This window comes from Macaca fascicularis, chromosome 7 (genome assembly GCF_037993035.2).
Source record: "Macaca fascicularis isolate 582-1 chromosome 7, T2T-MFA8v1.1".
NCBI lineage: Eukaryota > Metazoa > Chordata > Mammalia > Primates > Cercopithecidae > Macaca > Macaca fascicularis.
This window is the reverse complement of record NC_088381.1, coordinates 90,831,136-90,843,737: the sequence shown is the minus strand read 5'-3', so window position 1 is coordinate 90,843,737 and position 12,602 is coordinate 90,831,136. Positions and strand designations below refer to the sequence as shown.

General features: G+C 42.2%; 1 protein-coding gene and 1 long non-coding RNA gene across 39 annotated transcripts in view; one reads left to right on the top strand and one right to left on the bottom strand.

The window, feature by feature from the left end:
- The window catches only part of ACIN1 (apoptotic chromatin condensation inducer 1), a 37,076-nt gene that overhangs the window by 9,499 nt on the left and 14,975 nt on the right, over window positions 1-12,602 (top strand). For all 38 annotated transcript variants that reach the window (XR_012415572.1, XR_012415582.1, XR_012415583.1 and 35 more), the window contains 4 exons: window positions 4,708-4,796; window positions 5,734-6,993; window positions 7,504-7,722; window positions 8,273-8,388. Coding sequence is in view for 12 of the 38 variants with exons in the window: in XM_073996976.1 (XP_073853077.1) it covers window positions 4,708-4,796; window positions 5,734-6,993; window positions 7,504-7,722; window positions 8,273-8,388 (1,684 nt within the window). In the remaining 26 variants the exon portion in view is untranslated. The remainder of the gene's footprint in view (window positions 1-4,707; window positions 4,797-5,733; window positions 6,994-7,503; window positions 7,723-8,272; window positions 8,389-12,602) is intronic.
- On the bottom strand, window positions 4,330-7,967 carry LOC141407261 (uncharacterized). Its single transcript, XR_012415585.1, has 2 exons — window positions 7,845-7,967; window positions 4,330-7,080 (listed from the first exon to the last, which is right to left on the bottom strand). It is a non-coding gene; the product is annotated as an uncharacterized lncRNA (long non-coding RNA).

Below are 12,602 nucleotides of genomic sequence, written 5' to 3'. Positions count from 1 at the left end.
GAAATTGTAGAGAAACACTATGTAACTTACTTACAGGTCTAACATGAGTCAGATTTAGGTTTGGTATTGTTTCCAGGTCTGTATTCTCTTTATTCCTGCTTCTTATTCACACCTAAGGTTACCTTTTAGCCACAGGCTTTTCTTCGATGTCTGGCTACCTTACTTTGGTCCCACAAATCCTGCCCAGTATTTTGTTTTCTAGGATGAAGAACTATTTCATCTATAACCCTTAAACATTCTGCACTTTAATATATCCTGCATTGTCTAGCAACTGCCTTTTCCTTTCTGTGAAGACTTCTGGCTTTGGACTCTTGGAAATCTAATATTTACCCTGACTTGTTTTTCGAATCCTGAAATATATTTATTAGCCTGTTATCAGTATTGGTTCCACCCTTAGCTAAAGCGCTCACTGTCTACATGGGTTACTAACATCTGGCCTAAGACATTCATTGTGACCATGTTCTTGTAATAGAAGGTATAACCTTTCTCAGAAGTTTGTCTGCATCACATCAGCTCTTTCCAAGGAATTAGAGATTCCTCATCTCTTTGTATTTTGCATTGCTAACTAATTTCTTGTTTCATTTCTAAGACCCCTCCATTTTTCACTTTTATTGCAAAACAGTGGTGACCAAAACTTTCTGAACAGCCCTGCTCATTTCTTCAGATATCTTTGATGACTTACTAAGAGTTCTTCCAGAGGAGTAATCATCCAGAAATCCTATCACTGCAGTTTTACAGTATCAAAAATGACAATCCAATAAATAGCATATAGTTCATAGTAGGTAGGTAAAGAGGCTATTTTGCTTGTACATACTAATTTTAAAATTGCAACTCAGTTATTTGACTTGCTTTATTTTTGAGAGAGAGTCTGGCTCTGTCACCCAGGCTGGAGTGCACTAGCACGATCTCAGATCACTGCAAGCTCCGCCTTCCGGGTTCACGTGATTCCCCTGCCTCAGCCTCCCGGGTAGCTGGGACTACAGGCGCCCGGCACCATGCCCAGCTAATTTTTTGTATTTTTAGTAGAGACGGGATTTTACCATGGTCTCGATCTCCTGACCTCGTGATCCGCCCGCCTCAGCCTCCCAAAATGCTGGGATTACAGGCGTGAGCTACTGCACCCAGCCTTGACTTTAACACATTTATCTCTGACTAACTTTGTACATGCCTTTTTTTTTTTTTTTTTTTTTGGTGTGTGTGTGATAAATTAGCTTCTTTCATTGATACTTGCGAAGGAACTTTGCCTAACATTTATGAAAACTTTTTATTTTGGTTTTACTCATAATTTAGCCTATTTCAGATCACTGAATTATGAAATGATTATTTCATTTCACTGCACTACTGTCTTACAAATAACTTCAAATGTTTGCTAAAGAGTCTGACCTGTTACTATGTATCTTAATCATATATCTTGTATGAACAACCATAACACAAATCTTTCTTCACTTACCCAGATATGAAATGGTATATACTCAGAGGTCCTTTTAATCAAATGATCATGAAGTAAAGTTTTACAAAATATGTGTAGTCTTCTAATTGATTTCATTAGTTACATTTTGTTTTTGTTTTATTTTTTTGAGATGGAGTCTCGCTCTGTCGCCCAGGCTGGAGTGCAGTAGCACCATCTCAGCTCACTGCAACCTTGCCTCCCAGGTTCGAGCAATTCTTCTGCCTCAGCCCCCTGAGTAGCTGGGACTACAGGCGTGCGCCACCACACCCAGCTAATTTTTTTTTGTATTTTTAGTACAGACGGGGTTTTACCATATTGGCCAGGCTAGTCGTACTCCTGACCTCGTGATCCACCCACCTCGGCCTCTCAAAATGCTGGGATTGCAGGCGTGAGCCACCACGACCAGCCTCATTTTGATTTTTTACTTATTATTACAGAAGCATTCGCCTAGTTCATTTTAGATTGAAAGGATATAGAAATAAGAGAGAAAGCCGGGCATGGTGGCTTACATCTGTAATCCCAGCACTTTGGGAGGCCGAGGTGGGCAGATCACAAGGTCGGGAGTTCGAAACCAGCCTGGCCAATGTGGCAAAACCCCGTCTCTACTAAAAATACAAAAATTAGCTGGGCATGGTGGTGGGCGCCTGTAATCCCAGTTACTCAGGAAGCTGAGGCAGGAGAATCGCTTGAACCCAGGAGGCAGAGGTTGCAGTGAACCGAAATTGTGCCATTGCTTGTGCCATTGCACTCCAGCCTGGGCGACAAGCAAGACTCCGTCTTAAAAAAAAAAAAAAAAAAAAAAAAAGAAGATCTGGAATTAGAGCTGCATACAACCTGCTTTATTTGCGCTATTACTATAGAACATGATTTTGTGGATCATTTAAACCTTTTGTACTGTATTAAAATTGAGTCCAATCTAGCTGATTAAATATCTGGAATATAATTATCTTCCTGCTATTTTCTAAACTGGTTCTCATTGTTATTAGTATTGCTACTCTACATAGTTGATCTTTTTTTTTTTTTCTTCTTTGAGATGGAGTCTTGCTCTGTCGCCCAGGCTGGAGTGCAGTGACGCAATCTCGGCTCACTGCAAGCTCTGCCTCCCGGGTTCACACCATTCTCCTGCCTCAGCCTCCCGAGTGGCTGAGATACAGGCGTCTGCCACCACACCCGGCTAATTTTTTGTATTTTTAGTAGAGATGGAGTTTCACCGTGTTAAGATGGTCTCAATCTCCTGACTTCGTGATCCGCCCGCCTCAGCCTCCCCAAGTGCTGGTATTACCGGCGTGAGCCACTGTCCCCAGCTGCCTAGTTGATCTTAATTCTGGTAGGAAATTTAGAAATCATCTAGTGCAGCCCCTCCTTTTTCTCAATCACGACATTTGAGACTCGGGCACAGTGGTTTATACCTTAATCTCAGCACTTTGGGAAGACCAGGGTGGGAGGATTACTTGAGCCCTGGAGGCTGAGGCTGCAGTGAGCCATGATCATGCCACTGCACTCCAACCTGGGTGACAAAGCAAAACGCTGTCTAAAAAGAAAGATATTGAGACTCAAATTACTTAAGTAATTTACCCAGTTACCTTCCTTCATGGAATCTGAGCGAAACTTTCTTTCAGTGTTACATAGATTAATTGTTCAGGATAACCTAGATTGGTGGTTTCCAAGCTTTCTTTTAATAGAACTTTTTTCCCTTAAAAACAAAAAACAAACAAACAAAAAAAAACAAAAAAAAAACCCTCACCTAGTCTGGGTGTGGTGGCTCACACCTGTAATTCCAGAACTTTGGGAGGCCAAGGCGGGTGAATTGCTGAGCCCAGGAGTTCGTGACTAGCCTAGGCAACATGATGAAACTCCGTCTTTGCAAAAAATACCAAAATCAGCCAGGTGTTGTGGCATGTGCTTGCAGTCCCAGTTGCCCAGTAGGCTGAAGCAGGAGAATCGCTTGAACCCGGGAGGCAGAGGTTGCAGTAAGCCGAGATCATGCCTTTGCACTCCATCCTGGGCAACGAGAGCAAAACTCTGTCTCAAAAAAAGAAAAAAGAAAAACATGTGAGCTCATGCCTGTAATTCCAGCGCTTTGGGAGGCCAAGGCGGGCGGATCACTTGAGGTTAGGAGTTTGAGACCAGCCTGTCCAACAGGGTGAAACCCCATCTTGGCTGGGCACGGTGGCTTACTCCTGTAATCGCAGCACTTTAGGAGGCCGAGGCAGGCAGGTCACGAGGTCAGGAGATCGAGACCATCCTGGCTAACATGGTGAAACCCCGTCTTTCCTAAAAATACAAAAAATTAGCCAGTTGTAGTGGCAGGCACCTGTAGTCCCAGCTACTTGGGAGGCTGAGGCAGGAGAATGGTGTGAACCCGGGAGGCAGAGCTTGCAGTCAGCTGAGATCGGCCACTGCACTCCAGCCTGGGCAACAGAGCAAGACTCCATCTCAAAAAAAAAAAAAAGAAACTCCATCTCTACTAAAAATACAAAAAGTAGCCAGGCATGGTGGTGGGCGCCTATAATCCCAGCTGCTTGGGAGGCTGAGACGTGAGAATGATTTGAAGCCAGGAGGCAGAGGTTGCAGTGAGGCAAGATTGCACCACTGCATCCAGCCTGGGCAACAGAGTGAGACTCCATCTCAAAAAAAAAAAAAAAAATCTTATCTTGAGCTCTAATACATAAAACCTAATAGAGAGGACCCAATTCTGAAACCCCATCCAGTTGGCTTGAAGTAATTTCTGGGAACTTCAGGGTGCTGAAAAACATTCCTCTAAGTATTTATTTCTTGAGTTTGTTATTGTGCAAATTTGTATATTTAATCATAATATTTTGGTTGAAATTAGGAAGTAGTAGTAATAGGCAATCCAAAAAAATGGATACAGAACATAATGAAGTCTTAAACTTTATTCAGAGTAAGAACACTTTGTAGAATACTTATATAAGTACACTTTGTATTTGTACATCCCTGCTAGACAATTTGAAGCCCCTGGAAATTATTTTACATTTATTTGAGTTATTTATAATCTGTGAATTGGCTTTGAGGTGTTGAAAATATACTAGACATGCACACCAAGAATTACCAATAAGACCCTGATCTTGGGGCTTTATGTAGTCTTTTCTTTAGCATGAAGTCAAAGAAATTGATACAGATAAGTCTTGGTAGGTTCATATGCTATAATTGGTTGGATATTAGAAAGTCTGATTTTTAAAAAGCCATGAATGAGTCTTCACTTCATGAATCTGACTTGATTCTTTTTCATTCAATAGGAAAAAGCTCCTCAATTTCTGAAGAGAAAGGTGACTCTGATGATGAGAAACCGAGGAAAGGAGAAAGACGATCATCTAGGGTCAGACAGGTAACTCAGATACCTCCTAAAGCATCACCTCTTTTGTAATGCTTTGGATATCTTCTTTTCCTCCTCAAACTTTTTTCGAGTTCGTATGTCTCTACATTTAGGGGTTTTGTTTTTCTTTTTTGGGACAGTCGGGCTCTGTCGCCTAGGCCTGAGTGCAGTGGTGTAATCACAGCTCACTACAGCTTCGACCTCCTAGGCTTAAGCAATCCTTCCACCTCAGCCTCCCACAGGGTTGGGATTACAAGCGTGAGCCACTGCCTGGCCTCTAGATTTCTTTGTAGTCATCTTCCTTCTCTTTGTCATCTTTTTGTTGTTCGTTTTGTTTTTTATTTAGATCTGCTCTGCCTTTCAGATTTCTAAGTGAATATTTTTACAGAGTTTAAATTTGTAAGTTAGCAGGCTGCTCTGTATTCTTAAAGCACATTATTAGACAAGATATGACATAATTAACCATTCAATTAAAGCCTTAAAGTTATATGATACAATACTAAGTGGGCAGAATACAAAAGTGTTATGTGTAGTGTAATTATGACTGTACAAAGGAAATGATTAGAGGAAAGAATAAAAAGAAATATACCAAAATGATAAAAAGATAATCATATTAATTGATAGTAGGTTAGTTCTCCTCAGCCCCCTATCCACCCTTCTACTTTCTAGATGCTCTGCTAATATTTTACTGGAAAAAAAAAAAGGGTACTTGAAGCTAAAATTTAAACTACATAGAAGTAGCTTCATTATTGTACTTCTTTTGGTCACTCTATTTTGATTCCCCTAAGTGCCACAGTTAGTCATGATTATCTCCTGTCACTCCTGTTTCTGTTGCTGAAAGTATGTATCATTGAATTTCTCCTTCCTAGGGATGTCTCATTAGATACTTTCTCTCCTCTGTTGATTGTGAGCAAATACATTTGGAGCCATTGTATATCTGTTCTTTCAGGCAAGAGCAGCTAAACTCTCTGAGGGCAGCCAGCCTGGTGAGGAGGAAGAGGATCAAGAAACACCTTCCAGAAACCTAAGGGTCAGAGCGGAACGAAATTTGAAAACAGAGGAGGAAGAGGAGGAGGAGGAGGAGGAGGAAGAAGAAGATGAAGAAGAGGAAGATGATGATGAGGGACAAAAATCTAGGGAGGCACCAATCCTGAAAGAGTTTAAGGAAGAAGGGGAAGAGATGCCTAGAGTAAAACCAGAGGAGATGATGGATGAGAGACCCAAAACAAGATCCCAGGAACAGGAGGTGTTAGAGAGAGGAGGGAGAGTTACAAGATCCCAGGAAGAGGCTAGAAAAAGTCATCTGGCCAGACAGCAGCAGGAGAAGGAAATGAAAACATCTCCCCTTGAGGAGGAAGAAAGAGAAATAAAATCTGCACAAGGCTTAAAGGAAAAATCGAAGTCTCCTTCCCCTCCTCGACTGACTGAAGATCTAAAGAAGGCCCCACTTGTAGTGCAACCAGAGCAAACTGCCAGCGAGGAGGAGACTCCTCCACCTTTACTTACCAAGGAAGCATCTTCACCACCACCTCATATACAACTCCGTAGCGAAGAAGAAATAGAGCCCATGGAAGGCCCAGCCCCCCCTGTCCTCATTCAGTTATCTCCTCCTAATACAGATGCTGAGACCAGGGAGCTATTAGTATCTCAGCATACTGTCCAGTTGGTAGGAGGCCTGTCTCCTTTGTCAAGTCCTGCAGACACCAAAGCAGAATCTCCAGCAGAGAAAGTGCCAGAGGAGAGTGTCCTGCCTCTGGTTCAAAAAAGCACACTGGCTGACTACTCAGCCCAGAAGGATCTTGAACCTGAGTCAGACAAATCTGCTCAGCCACTCCCTCTAAAAATTGAGGAGTTAGCACTGGCCAAAGGAATCACTGAAGAATGTCTGAAACGGCCATCTTTGGAACAGAAGGAAGGCAGAAGAGCTTCTCATACCCTTCTCCCAAGCCACAGATTGAAACAGTCAGCTGATTCATCCTCTAGCCGGTCCTCGTCATCTTCCTCCTCCAGTTCTAGATCAAGATCTCGCTCTCCTGACAGTTCAGGTTCTCGGTCTCATTCGCCGCTCAGATCCACGCAGAGAGATGTAGCCCAGGCACGTACTCATGCCAACCCTCGTGGTAGACCCAAGATGGGCTCCAGATCAACATCAGAGTCCAGATCAAGGTCACGTTCACGTTCTCGTTCAGCATCAAGCAACAGCAGAAAAGTGAGTATGAGAGAATCCTAGGTGTACTAATGTTCTGTCATATTCCAGTAGTTTTCATTTCAGCCCTTGGAGGACCGGTCATGATTTCTGAAAGAAATAGGAAAAGCCTCCTCTAGTCTCCTTCACTGATTACTTTTCTCTTCATTTCAGAATCGAATTTTCAATTAATTGATTCCTAAAATGGGGTTCTTTTTCATTTTGAGTCCCTTTGATAGAATGTTCAATTTACATACTCATCTCCTTCACTAGATGTAAACTACTTGAGGGTATGGGCATGCCCTTTTACATGTGTGTTCCAGGATCTAGCATCTAGTTAAAACTTAGTAATTTGTTAAATAAGTGGTCAAGGAGATCACTAAATGGGAATAAACACAGACAAAATGGGAGTAAACGCAGACAGAAAGGTCCAGAGTATAAAGTTTGGTTCATGGAAACTGGAAAACTCAGCAATCTACTGAATATATACCGTATACAATAATTTTCCTTTTTACGTGTTTCATTTTATTTTAGTCTCTGAGCCCTGGAGTCTCCAGGGATAGCAGCACCAGCTATACTGAAACCAAAGATCCCTCTTCTGGTCAGGAGGTTGCAACTCCACCAGTGCCACAACTACAGGTCCGTGAGCCAAAGGAGAGGACTTCCACCTCCTCATCCTCTGTCCAAGCAAGGCGTCTGAGTCAGCCTGAACCAGCTGAAAAGCATGTGACCCAGAGGTTACAGCCTGAGCGGGTAGGCTATTGTGACCCCTCCCTACACAGAGATGGAGGATTAAACAAGATATTCCCTCTTGTCTTTGCTATAAAACTAAAAAGTTAAGTCTGGACAAGGTTCAGTAGCAATGTAGTGGATACCTGTTAATCCTTCTTAACTCATTTCCAGCTCCCTAGTTCGTGGAAGTTCTACATGAGGCTGAGCATCAGGGTTATCTCCAGGGCCCCCATGGTCAATTCTTCCTCATAGCTCCTCCTTTTATCTGCCAAAAGGAAGCAGCCTTTTCTTAGTTCTCTCAAAAAAGAAATCTGTCAGAACAAGGATCACTGAGGAAAAGGAAAAAAATTAGAAATTCTGATAAAATGATTGCTGGCATAAATATTCTTGAAGTACCTATTTTTAAGCCATGTTCCATTCCTTATTCTAAAATGAAATGAAATATACAGAGGGCTGTGTGTAGAGCTGGTACTGTGTATGTCCTGCCCTGCCTTTTTCAGGCTCCTGGTAGAAGAAAAGGAGCCAAGCAGATTTAAATATTTTGCTGTTTGTTTTTGCTATCTCCTGACAGGGGAGCCCAAAGAAGTGTGAAGCTGAAGAGGCAGAGCCACCAGCTGCCACACAGCCCCAAACCTCAGAGACTCAGACCTCTCATCTGCCAGAATCAGAAAGAATTCATCACACTGTGTAAGTGATATATCTCGACCGGGGTATAACAAGGAACTATGAGTGTGCGATAGTTCTTTGCTCCCTAGGGTTCTTTGACTAAGCAGTCCTAGTTTCCTTTTAAAACATAAAGGCAGAGCTTTATCTCGACAAAGGCTAGATAGACTTCAGTTACTATGTTGGGAGTCACCACCTTTAAGGTAACCTGAAAAGTGGTCATCAGGGCACAAGGAAAACTCACCTGGGATCATCCAGCCAAAATAGTCAACTCCTTTAAGGTTCAGGCAATAGAAGCTTCTGCTTCCACACTCAAAACCATGTAAAGGAATTGACTCAGGGCATCTTAACCTTTAACTCACATTTAACTAGGAACCCAGTTTAATAAAGGATTTTGAGGGTCTTAATAAAGAACAGCACAGCTGGGTGCTATTTTTTAGTTTGTGCTTTTTCCCTAGTTACTACCTGTCATTAAGCTATCCTAGTTCTGAACAGCATGCAGTACAGCAAATTACGAAGTTCCTTTCAAGTCAGAAGTTTATTCCTGGGCCCTTAAGACCATTTGATTGAACTTAAGATTTATACAATTAATGTGAGTTTTTAAAATCCTTATATTAAGTCCTAGAGAAATACTCATATCAAGTTAAATTTGTAATTAAATAGGTATGTCATTCATTCTTCTGAGATAGGTATTATAAATTAAGAAACCAATGAGCCAGAATTCCTGGCTTCAAAGTCTCATGGGAAATGAAAAAATGAAGGCTTATGGGAATAAGATTGCTTAGCTTTTAGACATCAGGAACCCTGAACTGCTTTGTAGAATGTCCTGTGTAGATTGTTAGCCTGAAGTTATTCTATACTTGTTTTTATGCCATATTAACACTAATGCTACCAGTATGATTTTCCCCTATATGTAATTGTCTAATTTATACTCTTCTGAGAGCTTCAAACTGTACTTTAACTCTTGACTTTTGGAGAGTAGTGGGCAGGTGACATGATTTATCTCATTTGCTTGTGACTTTAATGATAGTTTTATAGACCTTACTATATAGCTTTTGCCTGGGGGTGTACTCTTGCTGGGGGGTATATCCTTGTCCATTCTGATAGTCTTACCTCTGCTGCCATCTTGTGGCTGTTAACATTTTTTGTTTGGCAGCCAAAAGTTCACTCTACTTCCTTTGAAATTTTTTTGTTTTTCCCCTTCTGGAATGGGTACATTATCCTTTTGGAAAAGGGTTTTTCTTCTAGGACCATAAAGTGAAAACTCAGCGGATTCTGGAAGGTGTTCAGGATTCCCCAGCTACATCATCGATGAGGAAATGGGGTGACATTTTCTCTTCCATATCCCTCAACCAGACATAATACCTGCCCACCTCCTCCCAATTCCATGGAGGTACATTTTACATTCCATTTTACAAAAGCATGTCCTTTGTGAAATGGCAGTTTTGAAGTGGGTATTGACAGCCTGCTACTAATCGGGCCTGAGGAACTGCTTCCTGTGCACCTTGGGAAGAAAGTGATTTTCTGAAAAGCTCTTTGCTAGCCTTAAAATTCTGTGGGTTTATGAGATCCTAGCAACAGAAAGGCATTTTATTTTGTTTTGAAGCAGCTTTTTTTCTGGACATTCCCATGCAAGTCCAGGGCTCATGAAGCTTGGAGTCATAGAGTTTCCTGTCCCCTCACTCCAGGTAAAGGTGGTTTTGATCTTCATTTTATGACTGAGATAATTTAGTCACATTGATTCTAATAAGATGATGGGCAGGTGGCATCTTGGGCAAATATTTAGATTGTCCGTTGTTGCCTAGGCTAGCTTCAGTGGAGTAGTGTATAGAAGGGAAATGCAGTTTTCACTGAGGAGCAGTTCACACACATCACTCATACCTGCTTTCCTTCTACCTGCTTACCAGATGGTTTGTTCAACATCCTAACAAAATGGGATGCCCAAAGGCCTAAACCCATAGGCATTGGATCTGGTAAACGTTTGAGAAGGTTGCGTACATTTCTGGAGGCCCTATCACAACTGATTAACAACACCCTTCGTGGTCTCTCACCCTTCCAGAGTGTTAAGTGTGCAGCCTGGCAGCCCTCTAGAGCCCTGGCCAATTTTGAAAGCAGAATCAACAGTGCTAAATGGAAAAGACCATTGATGGTGTGGCCAGGTGTGGTGACTCTTGCCTGTAATCCCAGCACTTTGGGAGGCCAAGGCAGGTGGATCACCTGAGGTCAGGAATTCGAGACCAGCCTGACCAATATGGTGAAACCCCCCTCTGTACTAAAAATACAAAATTAGCCGGGCATGGTGCACATGCCTGTAATCCCAGCTACTCGGGAGGCTGAGACAGGAGAATCACCTGAACCCAGGAGGTGGAAGTTGTAGTGAGCTGAGATCATGTCATTGCACTCCAGCCTAGGCAACAAGGGTGAAACTCCATCTCAAAAAAAAAAAAAAAAAAAGGAAAAGACCATTTATGGCTTAACCTTGGTTTTTCTGTCTGTCTCAACAAGAAGTCATATGACTTTAGGCCGGGCGCGGTGGCTCAAGCCTGTAATCCCAGCACTTTGGGAGGCTGAGACGGGTGGATCACGAGGTCAGGAGATCGAGACCATCCTGGCTAATACGGTGAAACCCCGTCTCTACTAAAAATACAAAAAACTAGCTGGGTGAGTTGGCGGGCGCCTGTAATCCCAGCTACTCGGGAGGCTGAGGCAGGAGAATGGCGTAAACCCGGGAGGCGGAGCTTGCAGTGAGCTGAGATCCGGCCACTGCACTCCAGCCTGGGCGACAGAGCGAGACTCCGTCTCAAAAAAAAAAAAAAAAAAAAAAAGAAGTCATATGACTTTAAAAAAACAGAGCAGTAAAGTGTTTAAAAAAAAAAAATTAGACTTCAAGGACCTGTCACCACTTGGAAGAGATTGACTAACTTTTTTGCTATGTTTGGTTAAATCCATTCTGATTCTGATTGTGCCTGAGGAATTCTAAATTTATGAGGTAAGGTGTCTTTTTCATTGCTTGGAGCAGGAAATTGTGGGTCCTCAGTCCTGTTTCACTTGAGCCCTGTTCAAAACTCTGGTCTTCTGCCTCCTGTGGGTATAACAAAAATGTCCCTATATAGCAGAAAATAGTGGTATTCTCTTTTTACTTAAAAAAAAAAAACAGAGGAAGAAAGGAAAGAGGGGATTTGTTTGTGTGGGCAGCTGTATCATTCAGCTGTAGTTAATTCAGACCTGGATTTCTCTCGATACAACCTTCCTGTATATTCACAGACCTAGCAGGAAGTAGCAGCTTTAGGTTCTTGGTACAATGCATATTTGTCCTTCTGCCTGTGTAGGAAGAAGGTAAGGGTTCTTTAAGCCAATATGATGGTGTAATTGATACTCCTTAGGGGATATACAATGCCAATATCCCAAATGATGCATGAAAAAGCAGAATTTGTTGTCATCAATAGAGTTTGCTCCACTGAGAAATTATCTAAGGAATATACCCCAAAATCATACTGTTCTTGGTTATCTTGGGACCAGTATGCTCCTGAGGGTATCTAGTCCCACTGTTTCTTACTAAATGTTCACATCAGTTTTTCAGCTCTTCATGAATTTTCTATAATAACTAAAATTTCAACATATATGGCTATAGGAATTTCCCTTTCCATTAGCTTCTCTGAATCTCATTCACATATGAATTGTTATATGGTATTATTAGCCTCCAAATAGTCATATTGTTTTCTTCTGGGCTGCTTTGTGTACTGTTTAATTATGGGTAGATATCCCCACTGCTGATTCTGTGCAATTTCACAGACTGTTAAGCTGTGTTGGACTCTGACACATAGTTATCAAGGCTTTGGTACTAGTCCTGCAAGTAGATAGAGTCCATTCATTTGCGGGGGACAGTTTCAAGGATTCCTCTATCTTTTTTCTTTTTCTTTTTTTTTTTTTTTTTTTTTGGAGACCGAGTCACTCTGTCACCCAGGCTGGAGTGCAGTGGCCCAATCTCTGCTCACTGCAACCTCCACCTCCCTGGGTTCAAGCAATTATCATGCCTCAGCCTCCTGAGTAGCTGGGACTACAGATGCAGGCTGTCACACCCAGCTAATTTTTGTATTTTTAATAGAGATTGAGTTTCACCATGTTGGCCAGGCTGGTCTCAAACTCCTGGCCTCAGGCAGTCCTCCTGCCTCAGCCTCCCAAAGTGTTGTTATTACAGGTGTGAGCCACCACGCCCGGCCCTGATTATTGTCTGAAAA